The sequence below is a fragment of the Eucalyptus grandis genome, chromosome 6, assembly GCF_016545825.1.
Source record: "Eucalyptus grandis isolate ANBG69807.140 chromosome 6, ASM1654582v1, whole genome shotgun sequence".
In the NCBI taxonomy this organism is placed as follows: domain Eukaryota; kingdom Viridiplantae; phylum Streptophyta; class Magnoliopsida; order Myrtales; family Myrtaceae; genus Eucalyptus; species Eucalyptus grandis.
In genome coordinates this window covers 38,636,478-38,660,162 of record NC_052617.1, presented here as the reverse complement: position 1 = coordinate 38,660,162, position 23,685 = coordinate 38,636,478, and the positions used below count along the sequence as shown (strand labels likewise).

General features: G+C 36.8%; 1 protein-coding gene and 1 long non-coding RNA gene across 4 annotated transcripts; both read left to right on the top strand.

The window, feature by feature from the left end:
• Positions 1 to 6,675: 6,675 nt before the first annotated feature.
• LOC104449661 (magnesium dechelatase SGRL, chloroplastic) lies at positions 6,676 to 9,715 on the top strand. 3 transcript variants are annotated; one of them, XM_039315137.1, is made up of 5 exons: positions 6,676 to 6,989; positions 7,660 to 7,836; positions 8,032 to 8,190; positions 8,638 to 8,784; positions 9,237 to 9,715. In XM_039315137.1, the coding sequence occupies exons 1-5, from the start codon at positions 6,840 to 6,842 to the stop codon at positions 9,300 to 9,302; spliced, it is 699 nt and encodes a 232-aa protein (XP_039171071.1). In that variant the 5' UTR covers positions 6,676 to 6,839; the 3' UTR covers positions 9,303 to 9,715. The 3 variants fall into 3 exon arrangements, with proteins under 3 accessions (XP_039171071.1, XP_039171072.1, XP_010062196.2); XM_010063894.3 differs by having other exon boundaries at positions 6,683 to 6,989; positions 9,265 to 9,715; XM_039315138.1 differs by lacking the exon at positions 8,032 to 8,190 and having other exon boundaries at positions 6,677 to 6,989; positions 9,265 to 9,715.
• A 5,314-nt stretch (positions 9,716 to 15,029) lies between these two features.
• LOC104449660 lies at positions 15,030 to 16,165 on the top strand. The gene is made up of 2 exons (XR_726602.3): positions 15,030 to 15,407; positions 15,518 to 16,165. It is a non-coding gene; the product is annotated as an uncharacterized LOC104449660 (long non-coding RNA).
• The last annotated feature ends 7,520 nt before the right edge of the window (positions 16,166 to 23,685 follow it).

Below are 23,685 nucleotides of genomic sequence, written 5' to 3'. Positions count from 1 at the left end.
AATTCAGTTCTAAATTTTTTAATGATTTGCTAATATAATCCTTCTAGTCATTTGATGACGTGGACACCAATTGCCCTAGGTGGCATAGCTAACATTAATGTAAAAAAATTCTGTAATTTTTTTCTTCTCTTTGTTTTTTTTTTTTCCCTTTTTCTTATTTCTCTATACAAATCCACGGCCTAGACAATGAAAGGGCAAAGGTCACTAGCGACGGTTAAGGAATAAAATTCAAAAATTTTGTTTATGCGAACACCGATCATGTCACGTAAGATGACTAACATCCATGTTGCAACAAAGCATCACATCTTTGTTTGTTTATTTTGTTTTGGCTAAGAAAGTAAGTAAATAGAAAAGGGGGATTAATCCTATTACACACTCAAGAGACAAAATTAGTTATAATATCCAATAACTATATATATATAATTGGTCAAAAAACTAAAAAATAATTAAGTAATAAAAATTGAATTTAAAAAAAATGTATATTGGTCAAGTAAAAATGTTTAGATTTTAATTGGCATTCGTATGATAATAAGTTTAGGATTTCTTCTAATAGTTATCACATGTGTGATGTAAGACATGATGGCATGGCATATCAAACCAAGTCTTTGTCTTTTCTTCTTTTTCTTTTTTCTGTTATTTTATAGAGAAATGAACTAATAATAAATCTGATTAGGGCAGATTTTTAAAATAAATATGACTCAGAAAACACTGCTCAACTACTTCACCCGCACGCTACTTAAAATTTCGGGTTCAGAATATGAGACGAGTTATATTAATCCCCAATATAAGGTACTTTGATGGCCCGCCATCCATTATTGATCTCATATATTTTTCTTTCCCAGTACCATCGACTGACCCAATAACATTTGAAAGAAAATGAGAGCATTGGATGGTTAGTTTAAAAAAAATTACACAAATTTTTTTTATCTATCATTGGTTTGAAGGGTTTAACTTCTTACCCTCTCACCAACCGTCAAACCAAGGATAAGAAAAGTCGTCCTGGAATATTCTTACTACATTGACAATTGTATCCTATAAATACTCTATTTAAATTGTTAAGTTCAGTTTTTCTAAAGCAATCAGACTACTCTGTAATTTCGCTTGCACCAACATACACAGGTCATATGATATAATAATCTACAATTCTACATCCCGCATAATTAGTCGTTGGGAGTTCCACTTTCTAAGAAGTAAATATTTTTAAACATTGACTGAAAAGAAGGAAATTAATTTTCTGGAAGGTTTGGACAAGGAGAAATCAAAATGAAAAGGACTAGCAATTTTGAACATGGTTCTTATCATCCTATCATCGAAATGCTGAAGACTTTAAAATTGTTACCTATCAAAAAGAAAGAAGAAAAACATAATGCAGAGTTGGTACTAAAGTTACGAATGACCGGCTACAACGACTAGACCAACTGGAGTCTTAGTTTAATGTTTTTATTAGATTATTTCCAAGATAAATTCAACCAAATAAAAAGGTCTATGTTCAATGCTTTTTTTCAACTAACTTCCAAGCAGTACATCAGGGTCCACTAATAAATTTGACCGGTTTTTGTAGGAAATTGGTAATATGGACACTAAGTGTCTTACTTGACACGGTGACATTAACGTGACAATTTTTAATAATATTTTCATAACTTTTCAACTTCTTATTTTATTTTTTCCTCTTTTCTTTTTTATTTTTCTTTTCTTTCTCTTTTTGCTTGGCAACCAGCTAGAAGAAGAAGGGAAGGAAAAGAATAAAAAGAGTAAAGGAAAATATAACAATTTGTCAAAATTTCAAAAATATATATTAAATTATATTTTAAAAATTAACGTTAACGTCGATCGTATCGCGTAAGACGGTCAACATCTACGTTTGTGATTTCTAGCTAAAGTCGGCCAAATGGATTTAATTAGCAAAGCGTAAAAAGCTTTAGGAATTAATTGGTACGATTAAAAGATTTAAGAATGAATTGACAAAAATACAATAAGTTAAAAAAAATTTGGTCAATTTTCTCGAAATTAACCAACAATCAGTGTCTTTGTATTCAATCAGCCTCCTCACTTTGTCTCCTTTAATTTCATGTCCAACACTTTGTGATAATCGTCAACAAATCGTCATCGTACGTCGACAGCTATATATCATGGTCATTCATAATCATCATGGTCACCACGCGGTGTTTTTGTATCAGTAGTTTACGATAACACAACCAACACTTGGCTAAATTTGTCAAGCGATTATCGTTAACTTGCCACTGTCATATATCGACAGTTGTATACTACGGTCATAGATATATATCCTAGTCATCAACAAGTATTTCCATGTTGGTAACTTAACGAAAGCCAAATCATACTTGATAGAGCTTTATACTCATCTAGATCGAGGCTATGTCGACTACAAAGACATGGTATTTTGTGTATGTAAATTACGCCCATTTTTAATTCCCTTAACTATTTGAAGAGGTATGAATGATTACCTCTCAAAAGTATGATAGGGTACCTCTCAAAAGTATGATAGGGTACGAATTAGACCTCTCACACTCTGAACTCCATAATTTGACGGTTACTTTATTATTACCTTGTAAAATTGGGACACTTACAATGATCAACACGCTTCACGAACTGTCAATAGGTGAATCGACGCTTCTAAACCATTGCTTCTTTTGACACTATATAAATACGGATTAATATTGCGAAGAACTTCAAATTGACATGTTTATAATAAATTTATTTTTAAACTAATTTTTTGATAACAAAAAATCATAAATTAGTACATTTGTAACAAATTTACCTCAAGTTAATTTGTTTATCACCAAAAATCTCAAATTTATACATTTATGACAAGTAGACCCTTAGTTAATTTCTGTTAAATTAAGAGTAAAACCTCAAATTAGTATACCTATCAACTATCACGTGTCATCCAACCTAGCAATTTGAGAGTAAAATTTAACAGAACAAGGAGTGAATTTATCATAAATGTACCGATTTGGAGTTAGTTTGAGGTAAATTTGTCATAAATGTATCAATTTGAGATTTTTAATGGTATTAACCTTATAAATCCTTGGCAAGATCTCCTTGTTATTTTTACTTTTACCCTCATTGCGTCTTCTTTTGGCGCTAAACCGACACATTTGACTTTCTAACTTCGCTTTGATTCTATGTCCCATTCCATTCCATTTCATTGCTTCAATGGCTCCTAAAAATCAAGCTGCTGCATTTTCACCTTCGACTTATCTACTTCGTTTTGACGCACTCAGGGAAAAAAAAAACAACCATCACGACTGTCTTCTCCAACTCCTCAATGAGCCCCAAGAGGATCCTGAGCAGGTGATCTTGGATCCTTGTCTCATGCATCTTCGTATTCCTCTATCCCTTAGGGGCTGTTTTCCTTGTTTCACCGAAGAAAAGGTTCCTCTTCATAAGGCTTCCATCATGGAATATGTGCGGACCATCAAGTTTGGTCGATTTAGGGTTTTTCCTTCTTTCGATTTGAAGTTCTATCCACGACATCCGAGGATCGTGTGCATTCTACTAAGGAAAAGGCCAAAATCAATGTGGCTCTTCAATTTTGCTGCTTTGATTTGAATATTGACCTAGGTTTTGTAGGTGCCATTATAGGTTTTTCCTAGCATGCAGTGTTGAGAGATATTTTCTGAGTAAAGCCGGTCAAAAAGGCCTATAGGCTCCATTTGGGAACCACTTTCTCAATAGACTTTGGGCCTCTAACCTTTAGGGAAAATATGAGTTGTTTTGCAAAAAAATTTCCAACCCTTTTGGCCAAATGTTGGCCTTGCCAAAGCTTAAAACCCAAGGTAGATTTGGGTGCAAGGGGCGGCAGGACCAAATCTGGTTGCAAGGGGCTTATAGAGGTCACGTGACTCAAGCAACATTTGCTCGAGGTCGCATGACCTCCATGAGGGATTGCTGGGGTTCACGCAACCTGTCGTAAAGGTCGCACAATCGTTGCAAGTGTCAAATTTGGGTTGCCGACAACCTAAGCTTTTTGCCAAAGCCAGCAAAGGGTTTGAATTTTTTTTTCTTTTTTTCAATAAAAATAAGAAAAGCCCTTTGCAAGAATATTTTTTCCAACTATTTTATCTAAAGTTGTTTTACATAGGACTTTTAAATTATAATTTAACAAACACAATTTGCATTTCGAAAATTCTCTTTAACTTAAAGTCATTTATATTTTCTCAAAAACTTTACCCAAAAGTTTAATCAAATGCAGCGTAAATAGTCTTGGACAATTATCGCTCATGTACATAGAAGAAACCAACAGAAAACAAACTATAGCCGTCCCATATTTCTTGTACCCCTGTCAAATCCAGGTAACTATAATTAAAACTTTGTTTCTCTTCATCCCAGCCGGTATCCTACTCAAACCTTCACATTCTTTCACTTGCATCTCGTTTCATATCTAAAAACTACCGGTGCTATAAGAACCTCATTAAATTGGTATCGGAAGTTTGTCCTATCCACCCGCCTAAAATTATCCACCTAAATATCCAACACTAAAATTATCACCAACTCCACCTCACATTCATTGACAATTGCTACTGTCGATGGAAATAACTATAACATTAGAAGGACTACTTTCTTGATGGCTCAAGATTTGTGGACATTGTGGAAAAAGGACATGCAGCTAGGAAAGAAGGTTCACGCATTTCGAAAGAGATGCTACAAAAGGATGCAAGGATTCTATGTGTTGTCTGGCAAGCTACGAAAGGATGCAAGGATTTTATGGCCTTGTTTGATTCAACTTGGGAAATGAGTTTTGGGAAAATCCAAATATCTTTTATCTAAAAGGTTTTGGGGAAATGCGAATTGTGTTTGGAAGAAAATTCTTTGCAAAGTTATTTTGACGTAAATAGTGTTTGGTAAATCTTTTTATAAAGGGCTTTTGGATTTCATTTTTCTTTTTTTTTATTTAAAAATATTAAAATATTTACTAACTCTAGTAAAGGTAAGGGTGGTTTTGGAACAATGAAAAGAAATCGAAAAACTAAAAAAATTATGATAATAGTTTTGAAAGAAAAAAATAGCTTCATCATTTCGTCAAATGTTGAAAGCCCAAAACCGATGCTTATTAGTATTGGGCTTTCAATTTTCCCAAGATCGCATTTGATTGAAAGCCCCTTGAACATACTTGCTAAACACCCCAATATTTTCCCAAGGGGCTTTGGAATTTGAAAGCCATTTAAAAAGCTGAACCAAACGCACCCTATGCGTTGTCCAGCAAGCACTCTCAAAAACAATATTTCTAAGAATAATCATTGGAAAGAAAACTATAGAAAGGGCATGGGATTACTACAAAAAGAGTCCCAAGACACAACTAAGGTACGCATTATTAGACTTCAAGGGAATTCGGGAACACTAAAATGAAAGATTATCGAGACCATCCAAGTATATTATGGAAGATTAGAACAACTAGTAAATCAAATGAGGGCTTCTGAAGATGATATCACTAACTAGGGGTAGTTTGAAAAAGAATTATTATCATGAAAAGTCCAAATTGGTACATATGTGACAAATTTACTGTAAATTAATATTTTTTATCATTAAAAACTCCAAACTTGTACTCTTATGACAAATTTATCTTTGTTAATTTCCATTAAATTTTACCGTTCAATTATTGAGTTAGATAACACGCGCGTTGAGAGGTGTACCAATTTAGAATTTTATCCTCAGTTTGTCATAAGTATATCAGTTTATGATTTTTCGTAGTATTGATCCACTTTGATAAAAACTAACATAGTAAATTTTTCATAAATATATCAGTTTGTGATATTTGATGGTAAAAAAAATAATAATTAAAGATAAATTTCTCACCGGTGTACTAATTTATGATTATTATTTTTTATAGCTAGGATGTGATGTAAGGGGCTTTGGAATTTTCTTTTTTTTTTGGGGGGGGGGTGCAAAAGGATGTGTATGGAATTGGATAGCAAGACAAAGAAGACTTTTCCCTTATATTAACTCAGAGTATGGAAACTTAATTACGTTCAGAAAATTCCTAATTGTCTTTATTATTTGACATTGAGAAATTTTATGTGTGATCAACAACATTACTAAAGTACCAATAAAATACGAAAAAATATTGTTAATAAACGTTTTAATAAGAAGAGTCGCAAAATATGCCAGAATTTTCAATAATTGATAATTTTCCCCAATGGATCACATTAAAACTTGTGTTTTCTGTTATTTAGCATACGAGACAAAATGAATAGAGAGCGTAAAAAAGGCACTTATTAAAAAGATTTATTAGATTTGAAAGTCTTGTATATATATATATTAGGTGTTATTTTAAGAAATGAATGGAATCTTTCTTTCAACGGAAAAAAAAAGAAGGAGAATGATTTTAGACAAGAATAATAAAGGGAGAATGATTAATGCCTTACAAATAATTGGAGTTTCTAAGCGCCGACTCTTGAAAACAATTGTTGAAGAGGGAATTTGTCATGTATTTAATAATTTATACAGATGGGCCGGGTCGGAACGGGCGATGGATAAGTGGGGGGGCCCATCTATCGTCACAGCGACAGCCACGTCGCCACATTATCCACAGCCTCAGGGAAAAAAACTACGAACCGATTGCTGACCTGTCAAGACGGTTCAACCTTCTCCACCAATCATTTTCCGCTTTCTCTCCAAGGGAGAACAACGGGTGGATCCAGCGACTTGTGGACGATTTTGGACCGTCGTCTCGTGGGGGAGAGGCGATTCACAGTCACAAGAATTTCTTCTGCTCTCCACATACTCTCTCTCTCTCTCTCTCTCTCTCTCTGTCTGAGGGGGAGACAATGGTGGCGGCGCGTGCAACATGAAGAGAAGAAAACCAGTGTTATGCACCCCCCATGGCCTCCCATTTCGCTCCCTCTGCCTTCTCTCCAACCCCAAACGCCGGCGTTTCTCAGCTCCGGTCGCCGAGGAGGCCGCCGCCGCCCCCTGCCGTGCTCTGCGTCCAGTGCTACCGGGGATCTCCGTACAACACGCTCGTCTCTGAGGTATGCCCGCATTGTCGTGTAATGAAGGGCTAGTTCGCTCGTCTCTGCGTTTTTGGAGAATTGAGCTTGTGGATTTCGGCGGAGGAGTTGTTTTCGGATTCTCGCATTGTGGTTTGGTTGAGTAGGTGATTAGCGTAATGGGTTGAGTAATTTTGCACAGTCGAGAGAATGGTTTTGAAGGTGAAATGCCTGCTGCATTTTGGACGCTGTAGTGTAATTATCATCTTGGTCATTGTTTAGTCCTGCAATCAGTGAGTGAGCTACTTGGAATGATTCGTCGCATTGTTCTTCGCTTTTGAACTTGGAGGTACATTGATGTGTGTGTGTGTGTGCGTGTGTGTATCCGCAACACTCGTCACACACTCTTGTGGAAGTATTTCCAACGCTTCAGATCTTAAGTAAATGCCTGTTCTGCGTCTGGGTATCTTTCTCCCCTGAGAGATGCTTTGCTCTGCTCGAGGTATGAGATGCTTGAACCATCCTGGTCGGGAGTGGTCTTGAACTGAACATTTGTTAAGGCATTCACGTCACTTTCATAGCTTTGTCTCGAGGTTTCTAATTGCTTATTTCCGGAAGTGCAGAAGCACATTGCTAACTGTGCTAGAATTTTCTTCTCGTTAGCCTCCAAAGCCAATCTTTGCTTCCGTTCTGATATTCTCTGAGTTCGTAGGCTGTTAGGCTTTTGGTCCCTCCAGCAAGATTCGAAGCTTCAAAGTTAAAAGTCGATTTTACGGGAGGAGAGTCCGACAACTATTCTGGAATCATCCCGAGAACTTACATCTTATCTCACTGTGACTTCACCGCCAATCTGAATTTGACCATCTCCAATGTCATCAGTCTTGATCAGGTATATACTTTCCCTTTGCAAATATTTTCTGACCTCTCCTGTCTCATCAACAGAACAAACATGATCTGGAGGATTATCATCAGAAGTTTAGTTGAATGTGGCACATAGAATAGACATTTTCAACTTCTATTAAAAACTTTAGTTGTTAACTGAATTGCATTTCTATGAGCTCAATTTGGCTTGCCTTGATGCCAGTTAAGAGGATGGTACGAAAAGGATGATGTGGTTGCTGAGTGGAAGTCAGTCAACAAGGAGATGTGTCTGCACATCCATTGCTTTGTTAGTGGTCCAAATCCCTTTTTAGACCTTGCTGCTGAGTTTAGATACCACATTTTTTCCAAGGAGATGCCTCTGGTAATTATCTACTCTGTGTTCTTCTCCAAATGATACGCATATCATGCTTAATCGTTCACAGTCGCAAGAAAATGCATATGAGAACAATTAGAGATTTAGTGGTGACTGCTGTACAACAATATAATGCCTGATGTTAGTTGCAGAGGACAGGGGAGCAAATCAGAAAGCTATTCACTGCAGAATGGTATTATAGCTTTAGGGATATCTTGAAGGCATGAACAGTTCTCGTGGAAGAACTTCCTCCGTAGAGTTTTGAGCAGAAAAAAATCTACTTTCTTGTCCAAGTTCAATCCTCACATATCCTCAGCCATGTGTGCATGAAAATGCTTATATATTTTTTTTATTCATTTTAGGAAGATTCTGTTTTTTTTTTTAAACAGTAGTATACATCGATGACTTTTAATTCCAGGATGACAATGAAAAGGATCTCTCTTCCCTTTGAACTAGGTACTCAAAGCCGTGTTGCATGGGGATGCATTACTTTTTACAGATCATCCAGAGCTAATGGATGCTCCAGTATGGGTTTACTTCCATTCAAGTTCTCAAAAGTACAACCGCATAGAATGCTGGGGGCCTTTCAAGGATGCTGCACAGGTAATATTCTTATACTTTCTTATCCTTGCTTTTATAATTAGTATATTTGCATTCTGATCAGACAGAGACTTCCATCTGTTTGAAGTGATACAGTGGCATCAGTTTTAGGTTTTCACATTTCACATCACACAGAAAAATTGTCCAGTGCAGATTGTAGGGAATAATCAATTCTTGTTTAAAATCTGTTTACCCTGAAATCTAGGCTCATTAGGCACCACTCGATGAGCTTGTGCTTTAGTGTTTTTGTGCAGTGGTGTGATTCAGCCTTTTTGTTGTTAGTTCTTTATAAGCAATTTAACTTTGGAACTGTCCTTATTGCTCTTCTGGAGGGAAATGACACTGCACGTTTTCTATCCTTTTTCCCTCTACATTCACCATTCTCTCCATTTGACAGAGTAGTTTTAAGGTATTTCATTAACAGAACTTTCATAGGATCAAACTGAATGCTGTATACTTTTGGCTATCTATGGTGGAGAACAGAGAGAACAAATTCAAGGATTTTCGACGGGAAGCAATGATGATTCCCCTGTGCCTAGAAAGTGGAGGGGCCCCAAATCAATCTTCCAAGCTCTGTTTGCCTTCCTTCTGTAAATGTGCAGGCAACACAGTGCCACTGGCCCCCTAAGAGCCCGACTCAGTTTTCCCACATAGGGCAGAGGATGACTCAGCTCATTGGTAACATTGCAGAGAAACTTCACTGGAGATGAAAAGGTCAGATGGCATTTAACTATGATTATTTGATCCTGATTCATTTGCAGCTAACTCATTCATCAGCTGGAAATGTTGAAAAACTGGTGCAATTGTCACCCATTCCTTTAATTTCCTTAGGCCAGCAGCTGAATGTATTTCTTGCTGAAAAAAATGTACAAAAAAGATACAACTAGATTCTCAATCTGAAATCATGAATGCAGAGTTTCACATTTTTAGTTTCTCCCCGTGCCTTTTTCCCCCTCGGTGTGCTTATCCCCTTATTAGGGTGTGCCCTTTTTTGGGTGTGGAGCTTGAGCTCAAGCTCGAGCTTTGTGGGATCGTTGCTCGAATTGAGGGTAATGAACTCCTGTAAAGTGGGCCTATTAAGGTCTATTTGGTAACTATCCCCTTTTTTTTTTATGTCTTTTTGTATCTTGGAACAGAAATCAATTTAAGAATGTTAGCTAATTTGTCTATTCTTTGGAACATATTAGTGATAAAGGAATAGATTTAGAATATAAACAAAAAGTAAAAAATGTTCGTTCAGTTCAGCCTTTTACTCAATGGCAATGGGGAGTGATGATGAGATTTATAGCCCAAAATCCAATTGAACCTATGCTCTACGAAAGCCTACTTTGCAAGTCTCCAAAATTGGAGCATAAAGGTCCCGTTTGGTTCAGCATTCCCAAGGGGCTTTCAGCCCCGAAAGCCCATTAGGAAAAAAATTTGGTGTTTGATTCAGCATTTGGAGGTATTCTTGGCCAAATGCTGATATTTGAAATGCTGAAAGCCCAAAGCAAGTGAAGACCTGTTTGGGCATTCAGCATTTGCGGAATGACAATCCTCTTATTAATGAATTTCTTTTTTTCGAACATATATGACAATGATTACTATCATGAAATGACTCTTTCTAGTCAAATTTGTATGAGAGAAACTTAATTTTATATTTCTTAACGAGTACCTCTCTTTTTATATGTGGCACTTACTCAAAAAAATTAGCATTCATAATCGGTCACTTCACCATCCACCGAATAAGTTCACCTTCTTTTTTTTCTTTTTCTTTTTTGTCATTTTTATCTTTTGACAATCAATAGCCTAACTTTTTATCAATACACTAGAATGATCATTAATTAACGAAGATGATTAATACTACAATAATTTTAAAAAAAATTATTCAAAGTTGAAAACAAACCTAAAAGTACCCTAGGCCAAAAGTTGAACTTTGCATCTAATCTATAATCAAATCTTTTAATATAATTTTTAAATAAATTTACTAATATATCTTTTACATTACTCTCAACATGAAAATGTAAAACTAAAAACTTAATTTGATCACACTAAAAGGTTTTTCAAATATATATTTACCAAACAGTCTTGCATTTCCCTAAAACACTTTTCAGTTATAGTTTACCAAACAGTTTAGTATTTTAGAAAATCCCTTTACCTCAAATGTATTTGCATTCTCCTAATGGCATTTCCCCAAAATCGAACCAAACAGTCCAAAGAGGCGTACAATATGTTTTTGGGATAGTTGAACAAGTCGGTCATATATAGGTACTCAAACCGAGACATTATTTTGCAGATTAATTTAGGGATTATTTTTAGTATCTCTACACTTTTTCGCAAATTAATGAGATCAGAGTTAAGAGCCAAAGATTTTACGGCAAAGCAATTTTTTCCTTTTTCAAATCTTTACTGGTTTTCAGAAATATATAGTCTCCACATAGATAATTTTCACGTAAAGACATCTTGTCACCGTACTTAATTTTCTACAGCAGAAGACTTTCGCCCGTAGAAGTAAGTGGAGAAAAAAAACTAATTTCCCTTCATCATTTGATTAATCTCTCTCCCTAGATTTTCGCCCCCACATATTGTACACTGAAAAAAGAAGAAAAAAGCAAGTTATTTTTAATGGACAAATGTATATTGAACATTTATTAATTCCGTTACATCCATTTTCTTCGCTTTTTCTCTCTTTTTCCTAATCTCATTCTCACTCTCAAGCTTTTGCATCTCAACTTCATCATTAATATAAACCACTGGGATTCGCCCCAGTGGCCACCCTTCCAACATGGAAGAGGGAGGTGAGGGGTTCAAATCTCCACCTTCTCATAGGGATGGGGTGGGACGCGTAAGTTTCAAGAGTGGGTTTTCGACTCACACGCCCGCAAAGAGGCAGCGCAAAAGTCCGAGTCCAAAGTAAGTGTAGAGTAGGAATAAAGGTAGACCGACCGAAAAAAAAAAAAACTTCATCATTAATATAAAGAAGAATATTTGCATGTGCACCCGACTCTCGCATGCTCTAGTGCTTCATTAAATATAAATTAGAATATTTAATTATCAAACCACACTTTCATATAACAATCTAATATATTTAAGGGTTAATACCTTAAAAAACCCCAAACTGGTACACTTGTGATAAATTTACCCCAAACTATTTTTTTGACCATGAAAAACCCCAAACTAGTACATCTGTGACAAATTTACCCCGATTAACTATAAAAAAACCCTAAACTGGTACATTTATGACAAATTTACCCCAAATTAATTTATTCGATCACAAAAAACCCCAAATTGGTAAATTTGTGACTAATATACCATCCAAAAAATTAGATTAATACCACAAAAAAATCACAAAAATTATAAACTATGACAAACAGAGTGTAAAATCTCAAATTGATATACCGGTCAATTGTCACATGTTGTTTAACTTTATAATTTAACAAGAAAATTTAACTAAAACTAACAGAGGGTAAATTTGTCACAAGTGTACCAGCTTTAGGGTAAATTTGTCAAAGGTATACCAGTTTGGGGTTTTTGTGATCAAAAAAATAGTTTGGGGTAAATTTGTCACAAAAGTGTACAGCTTTTTGGTTTTTCAATGTATTAACCCTATATTTAAATAGTTGGTAATATTTTCGTAAAAATTTACATGATATCAAATCAAGCGATCTGAGTTCAAAACTCTCCAAGTTTTTTTTTTATTTACTTTTCTTATTGTATATGTAAAAAGAGAATAGTTTAATATTTAAATATTAGACCGTGCCTTTATTAGAGCAAATAGTGGCCTCGCAAAATTTTACGATGTATATTATACAGATAAATACAGAGTTTCTCATACGGGAAAATTTTCTTTTAAGCATCTCATATTTTATTATATAGATTTTATATTTAAAGTACTAAAGAACGTTTTTTGAAGTTGTTTATTACGGTACAGCACCAATACCTAGAAAACAAACTGTTGTCTTCCGCATAGCTTGTTTCTTTTTTGTAATAGTTACACGATTAGAGAGTGCGTTTGATTCATGGAAAATAAATAATTTAAAAGATATTTTCTTTTAAAAAAATAGTTACTTATATTACTAAAAGAAAATAGCAAATAAAAAAAATTTCATCATTCACGAAAATATTTAGATATTAATTATTATCAATAGTGAAACACATCTTACCGATAATCATTTCAAATGATATAAGTAATTATTTTTAAGAAAATATTTTCCGGATCATTTATTTTTCACGAAACAAGCGAAATATGTTCATCAATTAAGAAGAGAGAAATGGGTCATTTCGGCAGATTCGACAGTGGAAAACATGACTCTGACATGTAAGTATACATCATGCGTTGAGACTATCGTGATGCAAGCCGCAATCGCCGTGCATTGCCCGCTAATCCGAGGGTGGTCCGATGACAGCTGACTCGTGTAATTAAAAGAGCAGAGAACATTTTGGTGATGTCCACGGTACACTTCTTGTCATCGTATCAAGAGGAGGTAACGATTCGTGCTCCAAAACATCAACGCAACACGTTTTCGTAGGAATCTTGGCGACTCGGACGACATCAACCGACCGAGTTAGAGACATGAGATGAAACCGTGGGTTAAATTTTAATCCGCGTTGGACTAACGACATTTACATTATTACATCGATCCATTTCTGAGCCCAACTTTTGTCTCTCCCTGAGGCGTAGCTTCTTACTCGAATTCTTCACAGCGTAGGCGTCTTCTGCAAAACATTCATGTGGATCGCGTAAGTAAAAACAGAGAACGATGAGTCCACAAGGATCGCCGGACGCCGTGAAAATCCAGGGAGTGCGTGGCTGCGTTGTCCCCCCGAGGAGAGGATCCGTCAAGCGAATGACCGCTGCGGACGCCGCTAGCTTCGTCCGCGGCATTGAGTTCGTTGCCGATAAGATAAGTCGCCTCCTCTGACGTGACTGCCGAGGACAACCCTACTCGACACTGTCGCACTTATATTACAAGGCACGAATAATGTGCAAGCCCTTAATTTCCATTTTGATGTGTATTTTCCTGTTCTTTGTTGTAAGAATCATTAGATAAATACGTAATTTATTATTTAAATATTTTATCACTCCCCCTTGTTCTTAGTCTAGTCCTTTTAACTAATATTAAGTGTAGACATATTTAAATAGAGGAGCAAATGGAATCTGGAAAGATTTGAATTCAAAATTTCTTGCTTAAAAACGTTGTAAGATTCAATTTTTATATAAGTTTAAACTATTAGAATTGTTCACACTTTGATACCACATGGGACTACTAAAAACTTTAGTTATTAGATAAATTAGTGATTTAATATTTAAATATTCTATTACTCTCTGTTGCCCTTAGCATGGTCTTTTCTTGCCCAATACTAAAAGCAAGCGTATTAATTGGAAAAGCATATGAGGTTTGGAAAAAGTTAAAACCCCCTACTCTAATACCATATAATATTTTATGAACTACTATCAACTGTTATAAAAACTTAAGTAGTTTCACATGCTATCAAAGAAGTTATAAGTTCAAATCTTTTTGAAGTTTCTATTTGCCTCCCTAATCACATATTAAGCCAATGTTTATCTACCAATTTAAGTTTTTAAAACAGTTAACAATAATCTCATAAAATCTCATAATATTCACTTAATCTATAAGTGTTAATAACGCTGACTAGACCACTACTTCAATTGGCATTGACATGACTAGACTGCGATGATTTCTAGCTAATATTAGCCTAAATGACTAATTGGCAAATCGTCAAAAATATTTAGAATTAAACTGGCACAAATGTAATAAATTTAAGATTTTTTTGATAATTTTTCCTAGAAAAATGGGCGTAGCTAAATAAATGGTTCTTAGTAAACAGGTATAAGCTTCACATATGCGAGATTTAGCTTAGTTTGCACTAGAGGTAATTAGTTTCCTCTCTTCCGTAACTACTAACAAAGCAAAATGTAGATTACATGCAGTAATCCAACAATCACTAACCATGCTTTGGACGTGTGCTTTCTAAATCGAAGATGTCAATTGACTTAGGAGACGATCCTTATGATCCCTATCAGTATATACCCCATTTTATATAGAATCGTTTTGTGTTGTCCCTCTCCCGGGAAAGCCATAACCAAAGGGACTGTTTTGGACAATAGTTTTATTTGATCGGGCTACAGAAACATTGCTCCGAAATGTCGCTTCATTGGCACCTGGACGAAGTACGAAGTTGCTCTGCCTACACACTAAAGTGGCCGTAACTTGGCCCCATCTGCTTAAGCCCCCCTCTGCATGAAGGTGACACGAAGGTTCCTCCCCTCCCTCCACATTTCTATATTTCTCCGTGCAGTGACGCTTCATGCAAACACACGCACGCACGCACATACAGACCAGAAGCGATACCCCGGTGGAAGCAGGAGGTGAAGATGGAGCTGGAGAGGCCAAGGCTAGCAGCGGCAACACAGAGAGCAACAGGCGGTGCAAGAATGGCGAGGTTTCCGCCAGTTAGAGGGAGCATTAAGAGGAAGATATTCGCGCTCTCGTTACATGGGGTCGCATTACTTTTCAGAGATCATCCAGTGCTAATAAATGCTCCAGTATGGTTTGCTTCCATTGGAATTTTGAAGAAGTGCAACCGCGTAGAATGCTAGGGGGTCTCTCAAGGATGCTGCACAGGTAATATTACTATATACTTCCTTATTCTTACTTTTATAGTTCTGATCAGTCGGGAATTCGCATATGTTTGGAGTGAATTGTATCAGTTATTCATATTTCATATTGCGCAGAAGCATTGTCCAGTGCAGATTGCAGGAAATAATCAATTCTTACCCTGAAAATTCAGGCTCATTGGCATCCAATGAGCTCGTGCGCTAGTGTGTGGGTGCAGATTGGACTATGGTTTGTAATTCAGCGTTTGAAGTTTGTTGTTAGTTCGTTATAAGCAATTCGAAGTTCAAAACTGTCTTTATTGCTTTCTGGAGGGGAATGACACCGTGCGTTTTCTGTTATTTTCTTCTATATTCTTCATTCTCTCCGCTTGACAGAGTATTTTTATTGCCTTAGTGACAAAAATTGTGTAGTATCAAACTAAATGTTTGTGTACTTTTGACCTTCTTCTAAGTTCTCTTTGCCTTACCTTCTGTAAGTGGGCAGGCAACACAATGCCAATGGCCCCCTCTAAGCGCCCGATTTTCGCACATAGAGCAAAGGATGACTTAGCTGATCGGTAACATCACTGGAGATGAAAAGATCAGGAGCCACGTAACTATGATTATTTGACCCTGATCCCTTCGCAGTTAACTCATTCGATTAGCTCGTAATGGTGAAAAATGGTGCAATTGTCACCCGTTCCTTTAATTTCCTCACGCCAGCATCTGAATGTATTTCTTGCTCAAGAAATGTACAAGAACAACAACTAGATTCCCAATCTGAAATCATGAATGCAGAGTTTCACATTTTTTGTTTCTCCACAAGCCATTTTTTCCCCTCATTTGGAGCGTTTATCCCCAGTACTTTTTGGGTGTGGAGCTCGAGCTCGAGCTAAGTCGGCCTGTTGCGTGAATAAGGTTGTTGTTCAGCTCCTGTAAAATGGGCCTACCGTCCGCCAGTTTTCTCATCTGCTCAGCCTTATTGGTTCAATCCTCGTGTAGTTCAGCCTTTTTCCTCAATAGCAATGGAGGGTTATATTTGATTTATATAGCCTAAAATCAAGTTAAAACCTTTTTTATGCGAAGGGCCACTTCAATTATTGTAGTTGAGGTTCTTGAGGGGCAATGTACAAGTTCAGAAAATCGGTGCATTGAGGTGTGACAATATTTATTTGGGATATTTGATCAAGTTGGTCATACTGAAGTACTCAATCTGAGACATCATTTAATTATCCGTAGTATTTCTACAATTTTTCACAAACTAATAAGATCAAAATCATAGTAAAGAATCAAATTTTTTATAGCGAAGAGTTTTTTTTTTTTTTAAATCTTTACTGGCTTTCAGAATAATATAGTCTTGGTATAGATAACATCATCGAAAGACAACTCTAAGAAATTGATCGAGTGGGGAATGCATTCAACCTCCTCATAGGACTTATATTAAATTACACACTTGCGCATTGTTATAGAGCCATCCTACAAGCACAAATCTGAGTATCTCGAGTTATTTTTAGTTGGGATTTAATCGTGTGTCCAAAAAGTTTCAAACGCCTCATTGATTTTTTTTAAAAGAAAGGGCATGACAGAATGATGATGTAAATTTGAGATTGTCAAAGCAAATCCATAGAAAATGAATAAAAACATTTATGAATGGATTATTCATCTTGAGGTCAACATCTTGTCACCATATAAGACAATACGTCAAAGTCCTATATATGGTAACTCTCAACTGATCAGCTTATAACCGAATTAACATTGCTTCCAGCGTCAATGGAATAATTTATTTTTTTCTTGCGGCCGGCCGGGATAAATTAAACAGTTTCAATATCTTTATAATACATCTTCAAAAAAATATATATCTTTATAATACATTTTGATTTAATGACTTTTGATGTGCTTTTCCAACAGGAGTCTCCACTTAGGAATAGAAACAGTAGTTCACGCATTGAATGATATCACGGGTCATGCTAATTATCATTTAAATTACGTCTCTTTAATCATGCAAAAAATGGTTTCCGCTACGCATTTCCGACCCTCGAAAATAAGTTTAACGAGGAAACACAAAATGCAAAATTTTTCATATGGATTTCAAAGACAGATGCTTTCACCAATCCACCGGAAGTTCATATGATGAAATTGGGAATGTCACTATTTTAATACGACGCTTTGTTTAGCATTATAACTTTTTAAACGATTAATACGACACTTTAATATGACATTTTCATGTGGATTTTAAAGACAGATGCTTTCTTCGTTCCACCAAAATTTATCTGACAAAATTGGGAATGTTATAGTTTCAATATGACACTTGCTTTAGTGTCATAACTTTCATACTACACATAACTAGAGACGTCAAAATGAGTAGAAAACCCCATTTTTGACCCAATTCAATGAGTTTGGTCATATATGGGTTAGTCAAATTTTAATAAAAGGGTTGTTAATGGGTTTGAGTTGTACGCTTAATTATATATGGTTTAATTGGATTTAAAGAAAAAAAAACCCCATTTAACTAAAAAAAGGTTATTAATTAAAGACATTTAAAAAATAAAAAAAAAAAAACAGAGAACTCTGTCGAAGAGAGAAGGGAAAAAGCAAAGAAACAGAACCCAAAACAATCCCCCTGCGTTGTCGGCGATATTTGCATCATTGGCCTTATTATCTCCAATTGTTGCTGCTTTTTAGATGGACATCCAGCCTTGCTGTGCCCTTTCTTGTGGCAGAGTGAACGCTTAATTTTTCCACCAGCTCTACTCATCCTGTTATCTATGTCTAGAATTTCTTACAATTTCATTTTCCTTTATGCCTTGCCAAGTTGTTTCTTCAGTATTAAAGGCTTAACGGCTTCATGGTTTGTTTTCTCTCAAAATCTTTTGCTTTCGATGGGCTGCATCATGAATTAGTACAAAGCATTTTTTGCTTGTCTTGTACTAGACTTCTTGGTATTCCTCAGGATTGTGATGCTTAGGCAGGATGGCAGAAAAGACGTGCACATGATATTCCAATTACTTGTCAAGTTTGATAAGTTAAGACTTTTGCATTTCTATTGAACAATATACTTATCATCATTATTCATAATCTCAAATCCCTTATCGCCGTTACAAACTAGATGACACAACCTATGAACCTACTTGCAATTATATCATCATCCATTTTCTTGGCCATTCTAGAACCACACTATCTAGCCCACTTTGCACTTTCATCTCTTTATCTTTGCACCCTAATCATTATCATGACATTTGAAGTTCTTTATATGATAATCAATTCCCATTGATTAGGATAATATTGACATTTTCATCAATATATTCCCACTCACCAATGACAAACTCCATACTATAGAAAACATAAATCGGTGCAATCGTATTACCCACGGCAACATTAATATTATCTCAGAAATCACAAGACATAAAGAGGTGATAAATTTCGAATTAGTCCACACAACCACATCAAACAGAAGAAACAAAAACTGATTTTTGTCGGTGAGTGGAAAAAAATGACAATCTAATTTATAAATCCCAATAAATCACATCTTCCCTATTGCAACATTCATCATCGTTCTTCAAGTCCTAAATTTTTTTATACGAGCTGCGGCCATTATCCAGTCTTCAATCTTTGTCTGGAGAGAGAGAGAGAGAGAGGAGGGAGGGAGGGAGGGAGGGAGGGAGGGAGGGAGGGAGGGAGAGTAATGCAACTGCTGCACCTCAATTAATTCATCTTCTATTGCGACGTAGTGGATGGTCCTGTTTTGCTTCCCTTTGCCACTATGGATTTAACTCTCTTTGAAAAAAGTGACAAGGAGTATGTTCCTATGAAACTGAGGCCATGTAGGGTTTGTGATTGAACATTTGTTGCCGGAGTTAAAAGTTATGACAGTAAAGTGAACTTCATATGAGTTATAACACCATTAATATCATATTCCCTATCAAAATTTCTTTAAAGTGCTATTAAAATAAATAAATAAATAAATAATTATTTCCTTAGGTAATGTAACATCGTTCATATGTGCCCCTTGTGCCGCAATTTTGGTATTAATTCACATGCATTTTTACATCTTAGATGTAATTGATTGATTGTAGCAACATCGGATTCAAGTCTGATTATCTTTCTGCTTTCTTGCGCGTAATTTTCTGCTACAAGAGACTTTCGCCCTTAGAAGTAAAACGGAGAACCGAGGATTTGTTTGGGGCTGAAGGGGAAGGAGGGAGTAAAATAAGATATGGTATGAAAAGATGGGTTAGAATTTAGAAGTTTTCGTGAGAAGTGGGGGAGAAAAACCTAATTTTGCCTTCATCTTTTGATTAATTTAATGTCTCTGGCCGGCTGAAGCTCCGCCGGCTGATTATGGCCCTCGTTTATTTTACTTTTAAGAAAGAAGAAGGGAAAAAGCTGGTTATTGTCGTGTTTAAGAAGATAACTCCTCTCCTATTCTTTCAACCAAAAAATATTTCATATATGTACAAACCTATAAAAACTTGGAAAATTAATTTGAGATCATTAAATACCCATTAATTTATTAACATCCAATTTCTTTGCTTTACCTTTTTCCCCCCTCTCATTCTCTCTCTCTCTCTCTGTCTCTCTCAACCTTTTACATTTCAATGTTACTGTCACTGACCAAAAAAAAAAAAAAAATGTTACTGTCGATATAAAGCCAAGTGTTTGTATATGCACTCAATTCGCACATGTTCTAGTACATGCACCAAAACTTTTAGTTTCTCATCCGAGATAAATTTCTTTAAGCATCTTATGTTGGATTATCGATTGGAACGTTTACTTACTGTGTGGAATGTTTATTGAAGTTTGTCCATCACAGCAACCCCTCCCTGAAAAAATAAAACTAAAAAACGTTGACTTCGGTAAGCGCCCTTTTGTCTGACAATTATTTGACAGAAGTTGAAAAAAGAAAAGAAGAAAAAGGTCATTTCGATTTCGACTGGCCGGCTGTGGAAAATAATGGTCGGGAACGTGGCTTCGCTATAACCATCGATAAACTAATCCATACAAACACGACACATAACGTGCATCATGCGTTGAAACTCTTGCCGCGCAAGCTGCAACAGCGTCCATTGCGGAGACTAATCCGAGGATTCTTTCGTTTTCTTGAGGTGTTCAGGAGATCAATCTGAGGATTCAAAGTGCATAAAAATATCGTCCGTCCGTCCACTGAACATCGACTTATATAATTAACAAGAAAAGATAATATTTTGTTATGTCCGTGATCCACTTTTCTAGTCATCATATCAAGAAATGGGGATACTTCGTGCCCGAAATATCAGTGCAACACATTCACCGAGGGAGCCGAGTGGTGAGATTTCAATAAAATAGATTTCTTTCTTCTGCTTCTTTGTTTTAGCTGACACACCATAAGCTTAAGCCACGGTGGAAAACGACATATATATGGCATTGGTTCCAAACGGATCCATCTCTATGCCCTATTTTTGTCTCTCTCCGATCTCATCTTCTTGCTTGCATCCTTCACCGCGCCTATAAAACCTTACACGAGATAAAAGATACCAAGCCGGTCACTTGCTCATGCACATCGCATAGACAATCGAAAGAGAGCACTGAGTTCAGAGGGATCATCAGATGCCATGAAAACCCGAAGGGCACATAGCTGCGTCGTCCCTCCGAGAAGAGGATCCATCAAGCAAAGAATCGTTGATGGTGTCATCCGCAGCATTAAATTCATTGCCAACAAGATAAGTTGCCTACTTCGACGTGACCGCAGAGGACAACCCTAGTCGACACCATCGTACTTCTATTACAAGCAACATACCATGTGCAAGCCCTTCATTTCCAATTTGATGTATATTTTCCTACTCTGTCTTTGCAAGGGGGCGGTGGAAGTATAGTCTGTCCAATAGTCCGAAGAATCATCAACCGGGCAAATGTTTTGTGAACGAACCTGATATAGATTGAGTCATTATCCCATGAACCCGACAAATTTCGAGCTCAATCCATGTTGATAGTCCTTGGATCCTATAAACTTCTCGTGAGATTCACTTCTTCGGTAATTGTACGTAAAAATGCAATGGATTGCAAGTACGAGCATTAAAGATAATCTCTCAAAATGAGTGTAGCTAAATAGATGGTTCTTGGTGGATGTGTAGGAGCTTCACACATGCGAGATTTACCTTAGTCTGCACAAGAGGTAATTAATGTCCTCTCTCACGTATCTTCCGTAACTGTTTAACAAAGCAAAAGAGAAGATTTCGTGGAGTAATCCAACACTATCAGTACATATCCCATATCATTCAAGCTTGTTTTTGTGTTCGCCCCTATCCCGAGAAAGCTATAACCAAAGGTACAGTTTTGGAAATTAGTTATTCGTGATAGGGCAACAGAAAAGATTGCCCCGGAGTTTCACTCAATTGGCGCTTGGACGACGTAGGAAGTTGCTTTTCCCACACGCCCAAAAGTGGCCGCAGCTTGGCCCTGTCTGCCCAAGACCCCTCTGCATGAAGGTGACACGAAGGTTCCTCCCTCCCTCCCCTCCACAGTTTTCTGTTTCTCCATGCAGTGATGTTTCATGCACACACATACACGCACACACGCACAAAAGAGTGATACCCCCGTGGAAGCAGAAGGTGAAGATGGAGGAGGTGGAGAGGCCGAGGCTCGCGGCCGCAACGCAGAGGGCGATGGGTGGTGCAAGACTGGTGAGGTTTCCGCCGGTTAGAGGGGGCATCAAGAGGAAGATATTCACGCTCTTGTATCGACACTTGAAACTCGGGAGCAAGTTCGCTCTTCGCTACCTCTGCGAAAGCTGCCACCACCATCTCTGTTAGTATCGCACATCCATTTATCTTATCATCTTGATGCTTAGAAACTTCCGAGAATGCGAAATTTAAGGAACATCCATCTGATCTCACCAGTCAGCGACTCTCAAGGGCATTTTCATATCGTTTCATACCTTATATATATTTGCATGACATATCGCTAGAATTGCGAGTTTATAATCATGTTTGTTATCTGAAATTGATGAGCACGACCAGTGACGTGCATGTAAAAGTTTATGTGGGAATTACTCAACTTCGTTCCTGTTGTTTTTTATTGTCTCTGTTCATGTTTCTGCAATTATAGAATTCAGATTGTACCGTGCTTGTTGTGTCTTCTTGAGTGGAGAAAACTGATTTAAGAAATTGTGGGGTTAGCAACGAATTATAGGAAATCGAAAGAAGCCAATCACATATCAACTGGCAGAAATTAAAAATAAAAATAAAAAAAAGCTCTTCCTATTGATAGAAAAGGATCTTTGATCCTAAACCAATCTTGCCTGAGATCACAAATCCTAAATTTGTCTATGAAGAGACGTGATGCTTAGGCTAGCTTCTTTGATGAAATAAGGTAAGTTTCGGGGATCATCTCCAATCTCAGAATGTGCTATTAATTCCACTATACACTTTGTTTGCATACACAATGCAAATGCTCGATCGAGCTTAGTTTAGTGCCTTTGAGTAATTCTTATTCTTTCTTTAAACCTCCCTGTGCCTCTTTTGAGCTAAATCCGTGGTTCGAAGTCTCATCATCTCAATGAGAGGTAATTAGTGTCCCTACTTCCCTCACACACCACCTCAAACGAATTTCTTTCATCTTATCCTCTATTGACTCGCATCATTTTCCTCTTTTAGGACATGCATTTCTAACTGCAACTTTCTTTCACAACCATGAAAGAATTCGGTTCTAGATAAGGATCGAAAAATGCGTGCAAAAAATAGGGAAAGAAATCATACGAAGGAGGCGTCTGGTTATTAATCAGAATCAATGTGTTGTACTTATTAAAAGAAAAGAAAGCACCTCCTAAATATCCCTGCAAATTAAGATATATTTGCCTTAAACACACAAGGCTCTCACCAAGTAAGCAAGACTAGCAAGGCTGGCTGGCTATAGACGCCAACTAAAATTGGGCAGGCATCTCATGTTTCACTGAGTGGAAGGCTTACAATTGCATTAGCTTATGACTAGCTTTGAGGACTCTCTTCTGCTCTCGTTGGGAAGAGACTTACTTTGAGTAGGTAAAGACTGGCCTGGCTGGCCGATTAGGTAAGGGATGAGATGCGAAATTCTTGGTTGAACTATAGGAACCCTAGAACATAACTGGCTATAAAAATGTCTCTCTCCACCAATCCATCCCGCTCCTTGCTCTCGTAGGAAAGAGCAAGACCCTCGTGAGGAGAAGTTGAGAATGGCACCTAAAAAGCAACGCCGGAAAATGGATCAGTGATGATCAACAACTAAAAAAGGATGGTTGTACCACTACCTAAGTGCTAGGAACAGACTCAAGTTGCTGCATCCCTTGGCCCCGTCTC

Coding starts and splice junctions, on each gene's coding strand:
- LOC104449661 (XM_010063894.3), top strand. CDS start 6,840: ATGGCCTCCCATTTCGCTCCCTCTGCCTTCTCTCCAACCCCAAACGCC. Junction 6,990..7,659: donor ACAACACGCTCGTCTCTGAG/GTATGCCCGCAT, acceptor CTGAGTTCGTAG/GCTGTTAGGCTTTTGGTCCC. Junction 8,785..9,264: donor CTTTCAAGGATGCTGCACAG/GTAATATTCTTA, acceptor GGTGGAGAACAG/AGAGAACAAATTCAAGGATT.